General features: G+C 41.4%; 1 protein-coding gene and 1 non-coding gene across 11 annotated transcripts in view; one reads left to right on the forward strand and one right to left on the reverse strand.

Annotated features, from left to right (window-relative positions):
- The window catches only part of Ninl (ninein like), an 82,456-nt gene that overhangs the window by 4,439 nt on the left and 54,603 nt on the right, over positions 1-23,414 (forward strand). For 2 of the 10 annotated variants that reach the window (XM_023560057.2, XM_063248594.1), the window contains exons 1-2: positions 19,175-19,436; positions 19,764-19,959. In XM_023560057.2, coding sequence (XP_023415825.2) covers positions 19,780-19,959 — 180 coding nt within the window. In that variant the 5' untranslated portion in view covers positions 19,175-19,436; positions 19,764-19,779. Of the gene's footprint in view, positions 1-3,984; positions 17,423-19,162; positions 19,437-19,763; positions 19,960-23,414 lie in introns of those variants that run through there. The other 8 variants (XM_063248590.1, XM_063248591.1, XM_063248595.1 and 5 more) reach the window with 8 other exon arrangements.
- On the reverse strand, positions 12,482-12,618 carry LOC111753478 (small nucleolar RNA SNORA2/SNORA34 family). The gene has a single exon (XR_002788268.1). It is a non-coding gene; the product is annotated as a small nucleolar RNA SNORA2/SNORA34 family (small nucleolar RNA).

Raw genomic sequence — 23,414 nt, forward strand, 5'->3', positions numbered from 1 at the left:
CTCACCTTGAGCTAAATACCAATAGAAAATCTAATTGTATGTCATTTTATTTTACAGTATATGCCCCCCCCATTATAACATTTCTGAATTTGGAGTGCATCTTAAAGTTGATGCTATATTTGCATTGGGCTGATTTTATTTGTCATTTGTATTATAATAAATGTGTTCCAGCTTATATCTAAACATCCTCCTAAAATGTGTGTGTTCAGAGGTGGCGATTTGAGGAACTGATTGGATCATAGGGGCTCTGACTTCATCAATGAATTAATCCGTTATGAGTTCATAATTTGATGACATTATTGAGAAGTAATGGAAATTTAAGAGGTATGACCTATAGGAAGGGAGGGGGACACGGGATTTTTCTTTAACGACTATTGTTGGTCCCTGGCTCCTCTCTGTCTGCTTCCTGGCTGGCATGTGGTAAACAGTTTTCCTTTGCCATGCCCTGACCGCAGGCCTATAAAAGCAGTGGAGCCAGTCCACGAACTGAAACCTCAGAAACCATAAGCCAAAGTGAACACTTGCTCCGTCAAGCTGTTTTCTTCAAGTATTTGAGCAGTGATTAAAAGCTGACCAACACATGATGGCATTTTGGATTTGATGAAATATGGTATTTTCCTCTGGCTACACTGACGATAGGGAAGGAAAAAAAAGGCAGAGTCCTGGTAGCTTCTTATGAAAAAATTCTCAGGCTGTCACACCCATGTTTAAACCATAGGCTAGATATTTGGCTGCCTTAGGTCATTCTCACCTTTCACCTCACAGTACTGCAGACTTTCTCCACTCTTCAGCCCTTCCGGGGTTGGTTTTGCTGCCTCAAGGAATGGAAACCTGATCTCTAGCCAGCCACAGCCACAGAACATCCAGGGGGAGGAGCACAGGTCCAGTCCTGAGCACACCTCAGAGACCTGGCTTCAAGTTGGGTGTGCCTGGAGCTTAGGGCTAAGATGAGCCCTCAGCCTAGGCCCAGCCTCACATTTCTTAATGAGGCTGGGTTCTGAGCAGCCCTTGGGTGACCTTGCAGTTTTGCAGAGCATCACAGAGACTGCGTGCACAAGCTGAGAAGCTGCATTGTCATGAGGTGATGTCTTTTGAGTTACCATTTCATGTATGGTTCTTCATCGACTGAAATATCCTCCTTGTGCACTGATCTCTGTGCTGGTTTCATTTGTACTCAATTTGTAGAATGACTTTGGGATCCAAATAGCCTGCTTCATTTTCTCCATTTCTCCTGAGAAGTTTTCCCAAGCTAGTGAAGATAATGGATGAGGCAGCTTAAGGTGCTATACAGCTCTGAAATTCTGTGACTTGAAACAGGAAGGCTTTTTAAAAAGGTTCACACTAGGGTAATTGAATAAGAGGTGCACCTTAGACACGCACCTCTGAGCTGGGCATCCTAGAAGGCCAAGTTGCTGCTTCTCTGCTTCTGAACTCAGCTCTGCCTTCCTCACTGTACTTCCTGTGCTCGTCCTGCTCCCTGGAAGCTTAAAGGGACTTCACACTTAAGATTCACAGCTCTTCAGATTTGCAATATTGTGTTTTAGTTTATGTAATTTGGCCCACTTGAATATTTGCAACATCTGAATAACCTTCTCTGCTTTCTCTGACTCTGTGCTCATCTGTCTTTAGAGTGACTGGGTTTTGGCAGCCAATCTCTGAATCCCTTTAGAACATTGAGATGCTGAAGTTGACCTGACCTTCAGAAGTGGAAACCAGAATATTTGTCTTCCCAGACCCCTTGCAGGTTTAGAGGTGTAGAGCCAGGAAGAGCAACATCTCATGTAGTGCTCCGGGGCCTGACCACGTGCTTGGCATTTCAGGTAGAATTGGAATAGTCATGAGGACGATTATTCTTAGTCTCTTCTAACATTGATTTTATTCTTATTCTCTTTCTTTATGCCAAACATGAAACACCAGGTTCTGGTGAAGACAGTGTCTCCCTGTTTTCTAACAGATGAAAGAAATGGATTGGAATGTGGAATGTTTGGCTGAAGCTTTGTTTGTTAATTTTGGAGACTATTCAAGTTATTGTTCTTTCTACCGATACTTGCGTGAAATTAAGAATTTTCAATTTGGTTGAAAGATGGAAGAGATAATTTTTCAGCATATTCTGGAAATGAAATTCCTCCACTTTGTAGAAAAATTTTAAAGTATTCAAACTGTGTCTGTTTGTGTGCTGTTGGTAGGCATGAGGCGCTGTGCCAACTTGAATCAGACCCCAGTACGAGTTCACTGGCCAGGTGGCAAAGTGTGCCTGTTCCAGTCTTCTGCAAATTTTTTTTAAAAATTAGATTGTTTTCGGTTTTATAGGTTTTTGAGTATATGTCATTTGAGAGATACTACAGATATATTCTCCCAGTCTGTGGCTTTTTGTTTCTTGAACAGCACCCTCATACATTAACAGTTTTTATTTTGCTGAAATCCAATTTACCAGTGTGTCTTCTATGGATTGTATTTTATATGTCCTACTTAAAACTCACTGCCTAAATGGAAGTTACAAAGATTTTCCTGCTAAGGTTGGGAATGCAGCTCAGTGGAAGAGCCTTTGCCTAACGTGTGAGGCTCTGAGTTCAATCCCCAGTGGCTCCTCCTCCAAAGTTTTAGCTATCATAGTTCCTTTGTGAGAATGTGCTTGTCTATATTATATGTTGGACATCTTTGTTGTTGTTTTCTTGTTTGTTTGTTTTTTGAGACAGAATCTTGCCATGTAGCACGGGCTAGACTTGAACTTGCATTGATCCTCTTGCCTCAGCCTTTTTTGTGCTGTGCACTGTCACATCAAACGTGTTGAAGTTTTATGTTTAAATTTCTATTGGAATTATGTTAATTCTACAGAGTGCAGTTTGGGAAGAATTGACATCTTAACCACATTTAGTCTTCTAATCAATAAGAATTTGTTTCTCAACTTACTTTTTTTTTTTGAAACAGGCCCCCACTGTGTAGTTCAGACTGGCCTTGCACTCACTTTGTAACCTAGGCTGGCCTCAAATTTGTAGCAGTCCTCCTGCTTCAGCCTGAGTGATGGGTTTATAAGCATGCGCCACTATCCCTGGATATTTATATCTTATTTGATTTCTTTCATTAGTATTTTGTAGTTTTAGGATATATATCTGCATGTTTCACTAGAATTATTATTTAAACATTCACTTTTTGCAGAGCTTCTATGAGTGATGATGTTTTACAAATTTCAATGTCAGATTTTTCATTGTGGCTCCACAGAAAGACAGCTGTTTTTGCTAAGCTCACTTAAGATTTTTTACGGATTTCTTGGACTTTCTGTGTAGTAATGATGTCTTCTGTGAATAAGGTCAGCCTTATTTCTTCCTTTTTAACCTGCATGCTTTTCATTTGTTTCCTTTTGTTGACTTAGCTAAGTGGGGTCTCCTCCCACGCAGTGGCTCCTGGAGAGTGGACATCCTTTCCTGTTTCTAGTCCTCCCAGGAAACAGCTGTTCTTTTATTTTTTGTGTGATGGGAGTCCTGGGTTTTTAGCCCTTCTTCATCAGCTGAAGGAAATTCCCTTCTACTTCCATTCTGCTAGCTGAAAAATTTTAATTATGAGTGGGTATTTAATTTTGAACTGCTGTTTCTGTATTTGTTGATGCAACCATGTAGGTTTTCTTCTTTAATCTATTACTATGGTGATGATCACTGATTTTTTTTGGTGTTACGGATTAAACCCAGGACCATACAAATGCCTGGAAAGCACTCTTGACATTGAGCTTCATCTTGATTTAGTAATTGATTTTTGTTAAGTCTGTTTTGGTATAGGCCCACCTCATAGCACATTATTATTTTTATGTTCCTAAATTTCATTTGCAAATATTTTGACAAATTATTTTGGATAAATTTTTCATCTACGTTCATGAGCAATATTGGTCTTAAGTTCTGTCCCTTATATTGTGATAGTCTAGTTTTGGTATTAGGTTAATGCTAGTCTCATAAAATAAATCTATCATCTAGAAGGTCTAGATATAAAATTGGTGTTATCATTTAAATGTTTAATATAATTTTTCTAGTAAAGCTATCTGGGATTGGAGATTTCTTTTTGGTAAGTTTTTATAAGTTCGGTTTCTTTAATATATGTAGGGCAGCTGTTCATATTATTTCATATTGGGGAAGTTGGCAATAGTTTGTGCTTTTCAAAGAATTGCTCTATTTAATCTAAGTTGTTGCTTTTGTATGTGTGTAGTTTGTTTACAGCATGCCTTTATTTTCCTTTTATTGTTTGTAGAATATGTAAAGAGATTCTTGTATTCCTAGTAATGGCAATATATATTTTCTCCCCTTCCCATGATATTAGTCTTGCTAGATGTTTATGAATTTTATTGATCTTTTCAAAATACCAACTTTGTGTTTGGTTCTTTTTTATTACTTTTCTGGTTTTTTTTTTCTCCCTCTTTGGTACTGAGGATTGAACTCACAACCTCGCACTTGCCAGGTAGGCACTTATGCTGCTGAGCTATATCCCCAGCCCCTTATGTTTCTGTTTAAAATTTCACTGATTTCTCCTTTTTATTATTTTCATTCTTGTGCTTTCAAGTTCATTTAGATCCTCTGGTTTCTTGAGGTAGAAGCTGAGATAGTTGATTTGAGACTTTTCTTATAAAAGCTTTTCTTTACAGAGATTTGCATTTTAGAACTGCTTTAGCTGCAGCTCACAGAATTTTATAGACCACATTTTCCTTTTTTTTTTTGGTCTTTTTCGTTTTTACCGGTACCAGGGATCGAACTCACGACTGCCTGCTTGCAAGGCAGGCACTTATGCTGCTGAGCTAAATCCCCAGCCCCTAGACCACATTTTCATTTTCATTCAGTTTAATATTATTTTACAATTTACCTTGACATGTCCTCTTTGACCAAAGGTTTAATGAGAAGTCTGTTAATTTCCAACTATAGTACATGGAGATTTTCCAGTATCTTTCAGGTATTTTTTTCTAACTTAACACCATTCCAGTCAGATAGCATAATTTAGTATGATTTTCATCCCTTTAGTTTTTTTTTTTTTTTTTTTTATCGGTACCGAGGATTGAACTCACGACTGCCTGCTTGCAAGGCAGGTGATTATGCCACTGAGCTAAACCTCCAGCCCCCATCCCTTTAGTTTTGTCGATATATGTTTTATGATTTTATGACCCAGAGTATGGAACAGCTTGGTGAATGTTCCATATGATTTTGAGGAGAATGTGTATTATGCTTTTGTGTTCTATGAGTACTGGTGATTTCTCGTGAGGTACTATGTCCATTAGGCTTGTCCTTTAAGCTTGACTATCAGACAGTGCTGTTCAGTTCAGCTATGTGCATAATGATGTTCTATCTGGAGGGTACATCAGTTACTGAAGAAGTGTACTGAAATCTCCAGCAAACAGAGTGGATCTATCTCCTTGCACTTGGATCAGATTTTGCCTCTTGTACTTTGATGCTTTGTTGTTAGGTACATGAATGTCAGATATTGTTGTGTCTTCTTTATTATTAGACTATACTCTTCTTTGTTCCTTATAATTTTCCTCATTCTGAATGAGCTTTTTCTGAAATCAGTATTGCTACTCTAGCTTTCTAATTAACATTTAGCATTAGCATGCTTTATCTTTCTTTATGTCTTTACTTTTAACCTGTGTCTTTCATATGAGTTTCTTATACAGTCATGTATAGTTCAGTCTTTTTTTGTACTCTGTTTCCTAAAACCTTTTCTCTGCAGTGCTGGGGGTTGAACCGAGGGTCCTACTACTGTGCCATATCCCTAGCCTGCCTTCTCTGGTTTTATCTGAGCATTTTGTATTATCTGTTTCTCCTTTTTTCTTAGTACATCAAATCTTCTTTTGAAACATGTTTTTAAATTTAGTTTGAAAAAAATTTAATGGTTGCTGTAAATATTGCAGTAAACATTTACAAGTAATATAATGCTCTTTCAAAGAGCATTTTGGCACTTCATAGGTAATGCAGCATCTCATAGCACCTCAGTTCAGCCCTACTATTGCTCTTAACTCTGCTGTCATTTAAGTCACTTATCTACCAGTCATAACTGCCCAATACATTGCTGCTGTTATTTTGAACAGGTATATATTAGATCAACTAAGAATAAGACAAATAAAGTATTTTATTTTATCTTCATTATTTTTTCAGGGTACATCTGTGCTCCTTGAAAACTATTGCAGTGTTACGAATTTTGCTTTCAGTTATCATACATGTTTTAAAGGATTTAAGAATCCAGTATTTTCTATTTTTTTATGTTGCCCTAAGTTTCTGATCTGTGTACTTCTTTTCTTATTTTTTTAAAGTACTTTACATGTTTTTTGACATTTTATTTTGCAAAGCCAGTCTACCAGTCTTAGTTTTTATCTTTTTAATTTGAAGAAGAAATTTCTCTAGCTACCGAATTACAGGTTGTTGCCTTTTCTCACAACACTTGGTTTTATTCCACCCTTGTTTTCATTCATGATTTCTGTGGAGAATTTAGATGTAATTCTTTTTTTTTTGTACTGGAGATTGAACTCACAACCTCGCACTTGCCAGGCAGGCGCTAGTGCTGCTGAGCTATATCCCCGGCTCAAATGTAATTCTTAACTTTGCTCAACTCTGCAGGGAAGACAGATTTCATTCTGGCTTCTTTCAGTATTTTCTCTTTGTCTTCAGTTGATTGCAGTTTGAACATGGTAGGTGCAGTTGTAGGTTTTGTGTGTTTTGCCTTTGTTTTTGTTTATGCTTGCTCTTCTCTGCTTGGTGTTCTTTGGACTTCTTGGCTGTGTGGTTTGGGAACTGTTGTTTGGGCAAACTGTCAATTATTATTACTTCTAATATTTCATTTTCTCCTTCTCTTCCCTATTTTAGATTCCTGCTATGCACATGTTACATTTTTATAATTATCTTACAGTTGGATATTCTGGCACGTGTGTGTGTACACACACACATCATCATCATCATCATCATCATCATTGTCATTGTCATCATCATCATCCTTCTTTTCTCTCCTTTTCAGTTTGGGGACTTTCTGTTGACCTTTTGGAGCTGCCTGATTCTTTCCTTTACTACTAACAAGCCCATAAAATGGCATTTTTCATTTCTGTTGCAGTGTTTTTGATTTCTAACATTTCCTTTTGGTTTCTTTTCACAGTGTCCATATCTTAGCATCATTTTTCACATATTGTCCCCCCTTTTCCACTCAAACCCCAGCACGTTAATGTTAAAGTTTTAGTCTGATAGTTGTAGGCCTTACTTGACTTGGTTCTGACTGTGTTATTTCTGGCTTTTTGTGTACTTTGTAGTTTTTTGTCATGAGTCAGGTTTGGTGTCTTAGTTTGTAGGAACTAAAGTGACAGACCTTTATTTCTCTAGCTAGGGGTTAATTTGTCTTGAAGGTTGACTGTAGCTGTGAACATCAGAAGCTTCAAATTCCCCTGGTCCAAGGCCCAGCTTCCTTCAGCAATGCGTGAGCCACTAACCTTGCTGCTCCACATCAGGACCTCCTGTGGTCCAAAAGCTATTAATCTTCCTGCTCCCAGTGCTGTCACTTCTCAGGATCACAAGAGGTGAACTGAAGATCTCTCTCCAGCCTTCATACTTTCCTGGTCTTAGGGGATCATCCTTGTGGAGTCGAATTCCTTTTCCCAGGTGTTTTCTGTCTCCTGTCCCCAAACATGACCTCACCTAGGGTCCTACAACAAGAGATCAGGGAGAGTTGGTTACCCAAGGCCTACAGCTATCAGACTCAGTGACTGAACACAGGACATTTAGAGGTTAGATTACTGACTTCTTAGATGCTTGTCCTCCGAGGGTGATGCATGGCCATCAAATATACCCATATTGCTTAGAACTTTCTGTTTCGCCAGTAAGAGTCCCTTTTTAACATTCATCAGCCAGTTGAGAACCTGAGTTTCCCCAGTAAACCCCATTGTTGGCATTCATTGTGCTGTCCATTCCCAGTGAGTCTGCAGCAGCCCCTTTCAGCATAGGCTTCCCATTTAAAGGCCAGACTGGCCACCCAGCCTGTCCTTCCTTGGTAGTTGCTGCTTCCGTCTGGTTGGTGGCTCAGTCCTACTAGCGCACACATTTGTCTGTGCTGATGAAATATTTAAAAGTAAGCAGCCAGGTGGGGTAGTCATATCTGTAATCCCAGCTAATTCAGAGTCTGAGGCAGGAGTGAGGCCCAGGCAGTTTGTAAATTCGAGCCCAGCCTTTGTAACTAGGTGACTTAGTGAGACTCCGTCTCAAAATTTTTTTGTTTTTTTGGTACCAGGGATTGAACTCATGACCTCATGCTTACTAGGCAGGCATTTATGCCGCTGAGGCAGATTCCCTGGCCCATGTCTCAAAATACTTAAAAAAAAAAATAATAAAAGCAGGTTTGGGGAATGTAGCTGAGTGCAAAGGCCGTGGTTGAATCGCAGTACTGGGGGAAAAAAAGGAAGCCATGGGATCATAGCATCGCACACAGACAGAGAACCCACTGGTGGCAGCCATGGAGACGGCAGATGAGAAAGCCCTCATCAGATGCTATAACTTTTGATGACCTGAAATGTGGCCTTCAGAATCCCAGTAAGGGAAATTTGCTTCCTGCTGTTCCAGAATTGGTTTTAATTTAATCGGAAAAAAAGACCTGGCATTTCTCACAAAATCAGGTTTGTAGAATAGTGTTAGTCAGCACCCCACAACTATAGCAAACTACCTGAGTAATCACAGTAAAAGAAAAACAGGCTTTTTTAGTCCATGATCATTAAGCATTCATGGCCGGTGTGTCCCGGTAGCCAGGAAGCAGAGAGAGAAGAAAGGGCCAGGAGTCCAATGTCCCCTGGAAGGACATGGCCCCAGTGACCCACTAGGGCCCACCTTTGGCGCCTTTTCACACATGGGCCTTGGAAGGACTTTTCCCAAAATACCGCAGATAGGCTCTGTATTTGTTATTCACCTGTGCAGTTAGAGTATATGTATCATTCAAATACCAGTAAAACCATGAAATCACTCACATTCAAACTTAACTGTCAGTTTAATGGAGTAGACAGCGTTTCCTGCCAGGGCACACAGTCCAGTGACCCTGGCCTGGAGCCTCCAAGCTCTGAGACCCTTTCGTCTCTTAGGTTGCTTGTCTTGCGTATTTTGTCGCCATGGAACGCTGACCCACATATGCTAATGCAGGGAGCCTGAGCATGTGAGGCCATGTGGCTGGTTGTGTAGCGGCCTTGCCTAGCCTGGCCTAACTGGAGGAGTACCTCCTGGGTGTCCTGCAGGCATAGGCTTGAGTAGAGGCCCCTTTCTGTGTGGCTTCTTGGCTACCTTGTTCCCTGTTTCTCCCTGCTTCTCTCAACACACTTAGCACCATCTAAAATGTGATTTGTGCATTTTTCACGTGTCCTCTTACTGGAATATGTGCCCCCAGGCATGGATTTTGTCCGTGTTGCTGTAGTGTCTGAGGTCCTGGGTGGTGTGAGGTACGTGGTGGGTGCCCAGTGAGTATATGTGAATGAGTGATGCTGTTTTGCATCTGGCTTTTCTCTACATACCTCCCCTTTGCTGAGATCAGGTCTTACCATGTTGCCCAGCCTGGGTTCAAGCTCCTGGGCATACATACTCTCTTTAAGGCCTCTCTTTAAATAAGGAACAAGCTCTCTGTGTCTGCGTGTGTCCACATCATGTACTTCTTTTTTTTACTACTTGGGATTGAACTCCTGGGTTTTGCACTGAATCACCTATCCACCCTTTTTAAAATTTTATATTTTGAGATTGGCTCTCGTTAAGTTGCTAAATTGCCCAGCTGGTCTGAAATTTGTAATCAACCTACCTCAGATTTCTAGGATTACAGCTGTGCATCATCACACTCAGCTTCCCTTTTAACATAGCGCACACACACACACACACACACACACACACACACACACGCCCACGCCCACGTAGGCCCATCTGCCCCCCTTAGCCTAACACTGCCCTCTGCCACTCTAGCCAGCTGGAGAATTTCTTACCACCTAGGGTTGGTGTGACAGGAGGGGGTCAGGTGTGATTCGAGAGGTATGGCTCTTCTCTGACTCTTGTCTCCAGACCTTTATGGGATTTATGCCTCTTGGCGGAGGGTGAATAGAGCCCTGCACTTGGCCATGTGAGTCCCTGGGCTGGGTGGAGCCTCTGTGGGCTTCATCCACAAAGACGAGGCTCCTGGGTGCCGGTCTCTAAAGGCCCACAATCATCAGTACACAGCGATCTTAGGTCCACTGAGGCCGTGCAGGCTTCTTGCGACAGAAAGAACGCTACAGGTAATTGCTAAAAAGCAAAAGTATTATGAAATATGTAAAACCCTGGAGAATATTACAAGGCCTTCAAAGCAAAACACCCTTACTGGGAAAAGTAGGCGCATGAGCCTGAGTCTTGTCTTTGTGCCTGGTTGGGAGACAGATAGTTCATGCTCCAGGTTGAGTTCATGTTTTTGTTCTAAGTGGAAATGGCTACAGGCGGTCCTTTTACTGCTGTGTGTTTGCAGTTCTCAGAAAACAACTGCGCTTGGATGCTGTAGCTTGCAGTTCCCTCAGCACACTTCCCCGGGGGACCGGGCCTCTCTGCAGCATCTCCTCGGAGAATCTGAGGGAGCAAGAAAGGAATGTGACTTCTTTGAGGAGAAAATAATTCTGAATGAATCTCCATGCTCACAAGTTTAAGAGAAAAGAGGCATCAGTTCTGTATTTGTTTGGTCAGCTTCTTTAAGACTTTTTAAAATCCTAATTAGTTCTAAGGAGATTAAATAAATGTTATTAATGCTTTTAATTTCTGCTTATTTGATCAGCACATTTATTATATTCTAGTCAGCGTGTTTTGAAATAGTTTTGTTTTCCAGCAGGAGCCTCAGCCTTGCAAGGAGCCTCAGGGATCTCACACAGGTCACTCACAGAGACAAGGGAAAGCCAGGGATGCCTCTGTCCCCCTCTGTCCACAGCGGACTGAGACAGCTGGCCTTGGTGCATAGCAAAGTTAGTCAGTCCTTTTATAAAATAGTTTAACATGATTGAAAATAAAAGGTAAGCAAAATGGAAAATCAGAAGTTTAAGGATGAAAAAGCCAAAGGAAAAGTGGTAAATATATGTGTAAAGGCACTGCAGTCTTGACTAAACCAACTGATATGTACTTTTAAATGTTATTTTAAAGAGAAAAAAACAATTTTTTTTTATTGGTACCGGGGATCGAACTCACGACTGCCTGCTTGCAAGGCAGGTGCTTATGCCGCTGAGCTAAATCCCCAGCCCCCCAAAAAACAATTTCAAAACAAGGTATTAAGAGAATAACAATAGTTAATACATTGTGTATTGTTATCTTTAAATTATCAGAGCACAAGACATAGGCATTTAACTATCCAAACAAATTAGCACAAAACTTTCTTTTCAGTGTGCTAAGAGAACTTGCTAGTATAACTTTAACTGTCTTGTGTGTGTATCTTTCCTTTTGAACAGTATCTTCCCATTTTACAAGATCTGTTGTATATTTTGGATCTTCTTTACTGTTTTAGCTTCTCACACTAGGGATATAATATGATATTAACACATGTGCTTCTAGGTTATATCACTTATGAGTATGGTCTCAAGTTGTATCTACTTACCTATGTCTCCAGTTTATCCTTCTTTATGGCTGAGTAATACTCTATTATATAAAAAATCACATCTTTTTTATTCATTCCTTAGTTGATGGGCATTTAGATTGTTTCCAAGATCTAGCTATTACAAATTGTGCTGCTATAAACATGGATGCACATATATCACTGTGGCATGATATTTTCAGTTCTTTAGAGAAGATACCTAGAAGGGGAATAGCTGAATGGACTAGGAAATCTAATCCTAGTTTTTGAGGAATTTCCACACTGATTTCCACAGTAGTTGCATCAGTGAATACTCCTAGCAACAGTGGAGAAAGGTCCCCCCTCCCAGCATTTGTTATTGCTTGATATCTTTTTTTAAAAATTTTTTTAGTTTTTATTTTAAAGGGGGTAAAATTAAACACAACAAAACAGAACAAAATAGGACATAAGAAAGCAATGTAAAAGATAAAAATTTCAAAGCTAGATGACCTGAGATCTTCACTATCTATGATATTGTCTCTTGTTTTCTTCCAAATAGTTGTCCATGTCTTCACATACAGAGAATTCATACAAAATGACATAGTATAAAACTGATCTGAACAGAATGAGGAAGGCGTTTTAGGTCTTTAAAACCAGACAATAGGAAGTCACTAATGGCAGTGGTAGAGTCTCTCGTTCTCTTCAAAATAGCTGTTCAACTTTCATGTATATTGAAGTTCAACAAAACAAAACAAGCAAGGGGGAAGGGACTGCTTGGTTTCCCAGCATTCCAGGTCCCAGCATGGCACAGGTCCCAATAAACGCTAGTGTCTCCAGTCCTGGGCCGCCACAGCCTACCACACTCACAGCCGCTCACGGGGGTGGGGTGGGGTGTTTGCTTGGTTTTCTGGCGCTCCAGATCCCAGTGTGGCGTGGGTCACAGTTGCTTCAAGCTTCAAGCTGTTTCTTTCTAATGAATTGACCATTTCACCGCCCAAGTTCTGAAATGGCCAGTAGACCATAGAAAGACATCTCTTTAGGCTCCAGTTAGAAACCAACAGTGTCAGGAAGCTGCTGGCCTTCATTCAGGGCAAGTTGCTTGATTTCTTGATAGTAACCATTCTTTCTTGGGTGAGACAGAATCTCAGTGTTGATTTGATGTGCATCTCTTGAATGACCAGTGATATTGAATATATTTTTCACATATTTATTTGTTGTTCATATTTCTTCATCTGAGAAGTGTGTTTTCATCTGATATCCCATTTTTGCATTTGGGAGGACTTTAAATCTGGGAGGACTGCAATTTTTGAATTATTTATATGTTCTCAATAGTACTTCTTTGAGGAACAGCTGGCAAGTATTTTTTCCCACATTATGGGTTGTCTTTTCACTCTGTTGGTGATTTCTGTTGCTATGCAAAAGCTTTTTAATGAAATAAGATCCCAGCAACTGATATATTCTTACAAAGCTGGAAAATACAATGTGTTGCATAAGATTAGGTCATTTAGACCTCTGCCTGGGGTCAAGTAGAAAAAGTTGGACAAATGACTAAAGCCGTGATTCTAGTGCATGAAGCTTTGGGGGAGTGGCATTTAGATATAAACCATAATCAATCTTTGGGTTTCAACAGTATGATCATAATGTCCCTCAGGATAGGGATCTCTCTTGAGATTTTATTTTCTTCAACCTTTGTATGAATGTCTTTCATCAAAATGAGAAATTTCAGGTTATATTTTTGGTACCATTTTTCTTATTGGTCATCAGACTTTTAGACTATTTTTATCCTTTTTTATTCTTGTTTTTTGGGAGGATACAATTTTAATTGTGTTATTTTTATACTCACTGCTCGTTCTGCTTGCTCAAAAATGTTGCTAATAAATGTGTCACTTCAGTTATTGTGCTTTTCAGTTCTAGCATATTTGTTTTTTCGTTGTTGTTATTTCCACTTCCTTACTGATGTTTTTATCTTGTTCAATGTTATTTTCCTAATTTTCTTTAGTTTTTGTCCATAGTTTTCTTTAGGTCATTGAAATTATTTATTACAGCTGATTTAACATCTTTTAAAAACAATTCTAGTATCCGATCTTCCTCACGTTCAAATAGATTTCTTTCCATTTTCCCCAGTGAATGGGCCATGTGCACCTTCTTGTTTCTTTGTATGCTGAGTAATTTCTTCTTAAGAGCTAAAATTCTGATTCAGCCACTCCTCAGGATTAAAGATTTTTACTGACTGAGGGCTGCAGTGCTATTTTGCAAATTGTGCAATCGTTATTGTATTTGGTGACTGAAATTTTTCTTCTGGGTCAGCCACAATCTGGCAAAGGCCTCTGTCCCCAAAGGATGTTCCTGTCTCAGTGTCTTCTAGAACATGCTTCTGAGGGCACCTGCTGCAGCCTGGAATGTGAAAGCGAGGCAGGTGTCTGCTGCAGTCCCTTAGGAGTTGCCAGCCCAATCATGTCATGGAGGCCAGGGTCCCACAGATCACCTGGCAATGGCCAGATTCTCCAGGGATGGAGAGCCACACTGTCACTGTACTAGTGTGGCTACAGAGTGGGAGGTGGCAGGACACAACACCCCTTACAAGGATATCTGGCTCTCCTCTCGTGTTGTTATGTATGTGATCTGGCTTCAGAATTTGGAAGTAATGATGTTAATGATGTTAATCAGTAGCTTGGTTGCTTTGGTGGAGGGTTGTCCCTAGGACTGCCTGAATGTTCTTGGTTATATGGCTGCAAAAATTGCATTTTTCCAAGCCTATAATTTCTTCTACATTCTTAATGACTCTTTCTAGAGAAGGGAGGAAGGAAAGAAAGGGAGAAAGTGATACCAGAGCTTTCTTTACAGTAGAACTTTTAGTTGAATTTAAGTTAGATACTGGTATCTTTACTGAGTGTAAAGATTTCTATATTTGTAATGATGATTCATAGAAAGCTCCTTTTATATACTTAAAACTGCATGTGCAAACTCCACATGTGGATTATTGAGTAGCTATTTTGCAGTTGTGTGTATGGACAAAAAATTTGTATCAGTAGCTGTAATCTTAGCGCAAAAGTATACGTGGTTATAAAAATTTTATTTACATAAGTTGATGTAGAATTTGAACATGCAAGATTATTAGTGTATGATTATTAATCTTGCATGTTCCGGGTAAGTGGAGATTGTCTGCCTGCACAGCTGTGGGTGTGCTTAGGGCCACAGCACAGGTAAACATGTTACCTGTTTAGCGGGACCTCTTTCGTTTCTCATAAGGTCCTAGTGAAGTTGTTCACATCAGATAACTGAAGCCCAGTGAGGTGAAGTAAGTTGTCCTGCATCACAGAGCTCCCTTTAAAAGGGGACTCTGACATCAGAGTCCACTGTCCGAACAGACCAAGATGACTACTTTAGAACTAAGAACAGTAGGTTTTCCAAAACAGTTCAAACCTTGATATCCTTACAGTTTCTGATCTAAAAACTACTTTGTAGGGAGAAAAAAGAAGTAACAAATGAGGAATCAGCTTATTTTTGTGTTGTTGAGACTGGAACAATAAAAAAGAGAGCTTGTTAAGCTTTATTTGACAAACACAGCTTTCAGGCGTGGAGTACAGCTTAGTTGTAAGTGCTGGCCTCACAAGTGTGAGGCCTTGGGTTCTACATCCAGCATCACACAAAGAGCCAAAACCATAGGTTGTGAACTTTACTACGGAGATATAAGCAAAGTAAGTAAATAGCATACATTTTGGAAAACAAGAAACCAATTAATGCAGAAATGAATTCCAGCTGCTCAGAACTGCTGAAGTGTGAAGGTAGATTATAGAGCGTGAGGCTGCTGGAAGCTGCTGGGCTAGAACCAAAAGCTGGCTTCAGCATTTTATTGGGTGTAACATTCTCTCCCTACAGTTTACACCCGTCTTGAAGGCTGTTCCTGGTCTCCTCCACACAGGGTGAGCAGACTTGCAGAGGTGCTGGTCTGCTTCCCGTTGCAGCCATATTCTGGGCCCCTGGTGAACTCTCAGGGGCAGATTAAATTCCCTCAGTGCTGTGCATAAATTAAGTGGAAACTAACACCTAACGTCTCAGCCTCCAGAGGGCTGCGCTGTCTTGCTGAATGGTGGCCCAGGACATTTGTCTCTATGGCATTGTGTAGTTTCTTTGGACACAGGATGAAAACAGGATTTTGGTTCACCTAATGCAGCAGCATTTTAATGTTTAAATTTTAACTTAAGCCTTCTGACATCAGAGCTATTAAAATTTACTCATTTCAAATTCAAAAAAATAAACCTGAGAAACCAGGTGTTGCTCTTTATTTAGAACATTGTCTCCAGCTCTGCAGTTGGCTGCTGCAGGCAGGCCAAGTTTTCATGTGGTTTGATATGGGCACATCTTAAACATGTGTGAACTCCTGAGGAGAGTTAGATAAATAATTCAGTTTTGATGAAGAAGAAACCAAAGAGGCCTCTAGACTGCCCAGGTAAGTAGTGTTTGTTATTTATGACAGAGCTCTCTGTTTGAGGCATACTTGAGAACCTACAGAGGCCAGGCACCAGCAGGCCTGGGGAAAGATGGGCAGAGCTCTTGCCTCAGGCTAGGGTGGCCTGGCTGTTTGTTTCTTGGGTTCTCCAGGGTTGAGGGGGTGGGAAGCTGAAGGATGTGGTGGTATTCTTACCCTTGGGGAGTCTGAACAGAGGACACCTGGTTCCTGTGCTCTGGGTTCAGCTGACTGCTCTTCTCAGGAGGGTGGAGAGCAGGTGGGTAAGCTTCTGGAAACAGGATCCCCCTGTGGGTGGGAACAGGCCTCTGGGGTTATTGGTGCCAGCACCACAGGAAGCAGTAGCATCGGAGTGGCTTCCTTGCAGGAAGCATCTACCACGTTCTGCAGCTGCATCTGTAATGGCTGGCATGGGAGTCTTGAGGTCTCCAGTGGCCAGCAAGGTATTTTGGTCACCATGGCAATGGTGGGAAGCTGAGGCATAGAAGCTATGACCAGTCAGAGCACAGCAGCCTGGGGTGGCTGTGCAGGGGTCCCCAGGTCTCACAGCAAGGGCCAGGACGAGGCACTGGATCTCCAGCTGTGTAGTGATGCTGGCAGTGTCTGCATCGGCTTGGAGCTGACTTTCATGGCCAGGAAGAGTCCTGTGAGTCACAGGGACCTGCTGCTTGGCCTCCACTGACCCTGGTAGCAGGAATGTGGCCATCTGGCTGATGCTGTCACCACCTGCACAGGATCCTGCTCAGACTGTGGGACCTCTGCAAGCCATTTGTGGTGCTAACACACTGCCTAGGCCACTTCATATACATTTTGGTAACTAACACAGAAAAGCAGTGCCCATGATTTGACCAGACTTTGAAGGCTGGTCAGAGGGATTTTCCACCTTACAACATCCCCGAGAGCCCTCAGCCAGCATAACTCTGCTTCTACTGCTATGCCTAAGTTTCCCACCAGCCCCACTTAGCACCCTGGGAGCTGAAGTCCGGGCCCCTCTGGCAGGGTCTTGAGTTCCTGGTGGGGACACCCAGTGGCTTCTCACCACCCATGCCATGCCCAGAGGTCAAGAATTCCTCACCCAAGGGTAGGTGCGAACTGAGGGAACTCTGGAAAGCATATTTTAGTGTAATTCCTTTCAGGTAAAAATAAAAATAAGCTTTGTACTATTTTCACAAGACCCTCTACTTTTCTGGGCCTGTGCTGGGCTCTTCTTTTTTAGAATGGCATAGGCATGTACGTGAGGAGCTCTGTAGCATCTGGCCACTTCTCACAGAGGAAGAAAACTGAATGAAAACAAAGTTCCCTGAGTTAGGAAGTCACAGGCTCATCCACTCAGAGGAAGAGACCAAAACTCAAGCTTGTCGCTCCTTGTCTTCTATTCCATTCTGGACTGTGACAGCATTTCACCCAAGTTGGCGTGTGTACCACTGGCCGGTGAGCACCTGGCTTGTTACGAGCTAGCATTTGCAAACAGGAGCAGCTCTGCATAATTCAGAAAAGTAAGGCAGTGTGTCAGTCCCACTTAGCAGGTACAACCTGGTTGGACTGTGTTGTCTCTGGGAAGTTTGGTTTGCAGTTTGATGAATCACATTTTCCTGTTGATTTCCTGTCTGGATGGTTTTTGCAGTTGGCTACACCAGGTAAAGGGGCCAAGTCACTGCACACCCCTCTACCCAGCCTGTCACCTGTTGCCACTGAGGAGTGTCTTCTGATTAGGAAGGAGGGTGTCCCCTTATGCATGGCCACATGCTTGGGAAGCTGAGCTCCCAGCCGAGCTTGTTTGTCCTTGGTATATACACTGGCTGATCTATAGTCACCGAGAGGTGTTCAAGAGGTCAGATAAGCCACTCGTATCTGCAGCCTTAGGGTCTTGTGACTGTGAAGATCCATCCTGGTTCCACAGAGTTTCCACTCACACCTCCCCATCTTGCACAGGGATGGCAGTATAAACCATCCCACCTGCACTTGAGCAGCACAGTTTGTGTTAAATCAACATGTGTCTTGCTGGGCCCTTATAAAAGATGTTGCTTTATTGTTTCATGTTTGTGAATTATTTTACAGTTTCGTTTTATGATTACTATTACTATTATTTGGAAGTATAAGGTTGAACCCAGCACCTTCACCCCAACCTACATTCTTAGTCCCCTCTTTTTTTTTAAAAATTTAAAGGGAGTAAAACACAATGGTGAAATGTAACAACACAAAAGTGTAATAGGACAGTAGGAAATCCACAGTTGTTACTATGTTACATGTTGTTATCCTCTAGATAGTTACCAGACTGTTGGCCCCAGGCCTGCAAAGTCAAACAACATAAATGTCAGGTTGCTTCCCTACTTCAGTTACTTCAGTCATTACCCTCTCAGCCTGTGTTGTGTCTGGTTGCTTATGGGGGAGAAAGGCGGCTGCAGGTGGAGACAGCTTCCTTGCTGCTTCTCCCCAGCAGACAGGGCCTCTCCCAGCACACAGTGTGTGTAGGCCGAGTTGTTTCCTTACCATTTCTCACCATCTGGCAGTTCTGTTGCACCAATTTTTTAAAAAGATTTTTATTTTTGTGAATTCCTGAATTACCTGTCTCCATGGGCTTTAAGTCTCAGTTCACATTCTTCCTCTGTCCATGGGACCCACCTCTTTCCTCCTCCTCTTTCTCGTCCACCGAAACTTGGAGAGGTTCTTTCTCTGTTGCTCACTGTTCTACCATTTTCCTGGAAGTCCTTGTTTTTTATTTTGAGACAGAATCTCAGTAAGTCTGTGAGTTGCCTATGCTGGGCAGAACTTGTGATCCCCTTTGCCTCAGCCTCCCAGAGTACTGTGTAAAGTTTCTTGATATGTTGACACTATGACTTCCCTCAGTGTTTATGGCTGACCTTCCTACAGCATTGTGGGAGATCCCCTTCTTATGATTACTTACTAGGACTGGAAGGTTTTAGTCAGAATAATTTAACATAATGGTATCTATTTTAATTTTAGCACTTTTAGGTTGTTATTAAATACATTATTTTCTTGTTGAATTTATTAATAGTCTTTGTATATTTTTGGAGACTGTATATTTATTGGCGCTTCCATCTTTCCTGATAAGCAATTTTATTTATTGGAATTTAGTTAATTTTTTACAACTTATTTTGTAAGTAAATACTTCAATTTGTGATAAAAAGTTGCATTGTTAGATTTCTACAGAAAAATTAGAATGCAGGTACACCAAAATATTAATAATAGTTTATATAGGTGATAGGAATTTGGATGATTTTAGTGTTGTTTGTTCTTAGCTCCCTCTCCTATCCCTTCCCTTCATCTTGTGGGTGGTTTTTTTGTTTTTTGTTTTTTGGTTTTTTTTTTTGGTCTTTTTGAGACAGTATGCAGTTCAGGATGGCCTTGAACTCACGTTGTAGTCCCAGATGGCCTCAGAGACTCTGATCCTCCTGCCTCAACCTCCTGACTGCTGAAATAACAGGTGTGCATCATCATGCCCAGCTCCTTCCTTTCATCTTTAGCTCTGTTTTCAAGTAATTATGTAATAGAATTTAAAAAAAAACACACACACACAACAGAGACATTCTGGTTCTGGTGACTGATGGTGAAGGGCTTCCCATCCTTGCTGTCCCTGCCAGCGTGCTCTGTCTCTCCTGCAAACGAGGCCATGCCCTTCCAGCACACCGGGTCTGGAAAAGCTCTAACTCTTTTCTCATGTGTCAGCTCTGCTCCTGCACTTGTCCAGCAGTTCAGGAACATGTGTAGTGGCAAGAAACTTGTCCTGATGCTTTTCTTTTCCCCTGCCAAGGCCAGCCTGCTATGGGATGGATGAAGAAGACAGTTACTACATCTCACAGCTCAAGGATGTCTACAACAGCTGTGATACCACAGGGACAGGCTTTCTGGACCTGGAGGAGCTGATCCAGCTGTGCCGGAAACTCCACCTGGATAAGCAGCTGCCTGCCCTCCTGCAGACTCTGCTTGGAGATGACCTCAATGCCAGGGTGGGTATCAGCCTCTGTTCATGAGAACACTGGGTTTTGCTGATAGCTGTTGTGAGAAAAATCTCAGTTGTCGACTTGACTGGCATGAGAAACACCTAGGAGATTAGTAAAGCACGCTTGTGGGTGGATCATGAGAGCATGGACTATATTGAGTCCCTGATCTTTGCTCTTTGGATCTTCCTTTTTTGCTCAGCTTCCTGGATGCTGTGAGTTATAGCTTTTCTCTACCATACCCTCATGATGATGTTTCTGGCTTGGAGCCAGCTAATTATGGTCTAATACTATAAAGTCAAAATCTCTCTTCCTTTAAGTTGCATGTGGCAGGTTATTTTGACCCAGCAATGGAAAAACTGTTATAGAAAATTGTTAGTGGGAAAGTGGGCCTATTACTATGACTATACCGGATCATTGATTCAGGAGCCTTTAGAAATTATTTGCAGGAGAGTTCTGGAATGTTTGCAGATGCAGGCTATAGCAGCTTTAGAGTTCTATAAGCAGAGCTTGATGGGCACTTCTGGTGGAAGCTCAGTATCAGCAGAATATACAGTCTCTTCTAGAGAATTCAAATGGAAGTAAAGATTGTTTCAGGAATTGGACTAGAGGCCATGTAAGTTATATCCTGGCAAAGAACTTGTGTACATTTTGTCCATGCCATAAAACTTTGTCTGAGGCTAAGCTTAAGGGCAATAGACTTTTTCTTTTTTCTTTCTAATTTTTTTCTTTTTTTTTTGTCTCTTTGAGACAGGGTCTCTCTATGCAGTTCAGGCTGGCCTTGAGCTCACTTTGTAGCCTAGGTTGGTCTCCAACTCACAATTATCCTCCTACCTCAGCCTCGAAAGTGCTGGGATTATAGGCATGAGCCACTACACCTGGCTAGACTAATTGATCTACATTTCAAGGCAGTACAGTTCAGGCTGTGGCATGGGTACTGCTAACTGTTTTTACCAGGCTTATAGTGAGAATCAGGAGCAAAAAGCAGAGCAGAAATATTTGAAAAACTTAAATTTTAGCCAGAAAAAAAGTGTGTGTAAAGTCGGAGCCAAAATAACTGTAGTTGCTGAAGAGATTAGTACTATTAAAAAGAAGCCCTGTCAGGTAAAGGATGTAGTTCAGCGCCTGCCTGATAAGCACAAGATCATAAGTTCAATTCCCAGTGCAAAAAAAAAAAAAAAAAAAGAATAAAAGAACATTTCAGGGGAATGACTGTTGTGACATAGTCAAAGAACGTGGAGGACAGGCAAAATCCTGGGCCCTTTGTTACTGTTGTACTTCCCCAAAAAGGCCCCTGAGATGAAAAAGGGGGCAAAACTCCTGAGATGGAAAAGATGGGGCAGAACGACGTCATTTTTAGGAAGAAGTGCTTTTATTTTAGTTGGCCCAGTGACACAGTCCAGATGGAATTTGCAAAGCTGTGCAACTGAGTTAGAGTTTTGACTGATTTTTATAGTTCATTTATGATTAGCTCATTGATCATTAAGTACATAGTGATGAGAAACAGAAATAAGGTGGGCCTTTGTTCCCCTTTGCTTGAGGTCAGAGGCATTTCACAGTGGGTGGTTAGCCAACTCATAGCCCTTGGTCTGCCAATTCCAGGAACATTTGTCTCTCAGAAAGGGAACAATGGTTGACACAGCATCATTTGTCTCTTACGAGGGGAACAAAAATTGACATAGCACACAGGCTACTAAGGTTGCGGGGGGGATGACGCATCACAGAACAGCATAACGACGCGGTCAGGTTAATTTATAACTGTGGTTGGTGCTTGGTTACTAAGGTAACGAACTCAGTACAGAATGACAATATTGCTAATAACTATCTTTTTAGGTAACTTTTTGTTAATTATCTTTTAATCAATTATTTTAATTTTTCAGCATCTTAGTATAACAGTTACTTGCATACTCATTAACAGCATGATTTGTTTTCTTCTGGGTTAGTCAGGAATTTAAATGCCATTTTTATGTGAATCATAGCTCCTCACTTGGCCTGCAGATGCCCAATTGGTAACTAAAAGCAGACAAAGCTTGACTATCATTTGTGACCCTGTTACTGTAAATCTTGGGTCAGATCTCTTCTCAGCTCTTCATAGGGCTTGGTGGTCATTTCGGACCTGGCTGAACAGGGTTGATCAGCCCCAAATCCTCGTGGTCTTTCAAAAGTGAGGACACAAAATGAGCAGTGTACAAGGATGTTCAGCTACTCCCAGATGTCCATCAACTACAAAGATTCCAGAACTATGACACTGAGACGGAGGTAATAATCAACCAGACCTCAGATGACCTTGAAAGCCTTGAAAGCTGGCTTCCCAACTTTGCAGTGTACTCCCTTCATCTACCAAGCTGGAGTCCTTTCATACCTTCCCTCTAATGTTCCAATTAAAACTTTTTTTTTTTTTGTCTTTTTGAGACAGGGTCTTGCTATGCAGTTCAGACTGGCCTTGAGCTCACTTTGTAGCCCAGGCTGGTCTCCAACTTGCAACGTTCCTCCTGCCTCAGCCTCCTGAGTGCTGGGATTACAGGCATGAGCCACCACGCCTGGCTAAAACTTTTTTTATTACCTATAAAAATAAAAGCCAAATACTTTGCACTGGAATAAGAAACATACTTTGAGGGCATCTCAGCCATCCACAAGATCTACCCTTCTCAAGCTTGAGAGCTCAAAAGTATAAACCTTTCCTTTTAGAAGAGATTCTGAGCCTCCTGTTCCAACCTGACTATACCTCAGGATTAATTTCATCATGCTAAGCCATCCAGGCACTCAAAGGCTGTGGTCTAAGGGGTCCTGGCTACTGCTCACACTGGTTGCAAACTTTAGTGTTGTGATGCTGGTTTTAAAGGTATACAGAATGCATAAGTTACAAGGTTACCAAGGTTTCTACCAGAATTGCAAAGGAAGATTTGTAAGGCTAGGCAGTGTGTTACAGGTCCTGAGTCCCAGCCAGGAGACCTTGAGAGGGCAGTGCATGAAGCTGTATGAATAAAGCTGAATGCTCTAGAGGAGACTCCAGGAAGTTGGATATTCTAGGAACATTGGCATGTGTGCTGATGAAAGCTGCATTGGACAGAGATGCCAAAGCCCACTGCAACTCATCTTGCCATCATGTGCCACAGTTGCTGATAGTCAGCTACAGGATTTAATGTTTTCACCAATGCATTTCAATCATGTTTTCATCTATTTCCTTTCTATTCCCTTTTGGAATAGTATTATTTACCCTGTGCTGTGGTATGTTGGAAGCACAATTACTTTCTCAGTTTTACAGGAGTTGGTAACTGAGAATTTGCCTTGAGTTTCAGAAGAGATTTTAGACTTCAAGAGCAGTGCTGGGACAGTTGAGATTTGGGAGACAGTACTAGTGTATTTTCAGTTGTAGACAGAATAGTTTAGATCATGATGGTGGAATTATGACCTTATTATTGTCTCTATCTGGAAAGTAAGTATGGTTTAAGAAAATATACTTG

The sequence above is a fragment of the Cavia porcellus genome, unplaced genomic scaffold (genome assembly GCF_034190915.1).
Source record: "Cavia porcellus strain 051 isolate PalLab524CR breed Dunkin Hartley unplaced genomic scaffold, mCavPor4.1 scaffold_5, whole genome shotgun sequence".
Lineage (NCBI taxonomy): Eukaryota > Metazoa > Chordata > Mammalia > Rodentia > Caviidae > Cavia > Cavia porcellus.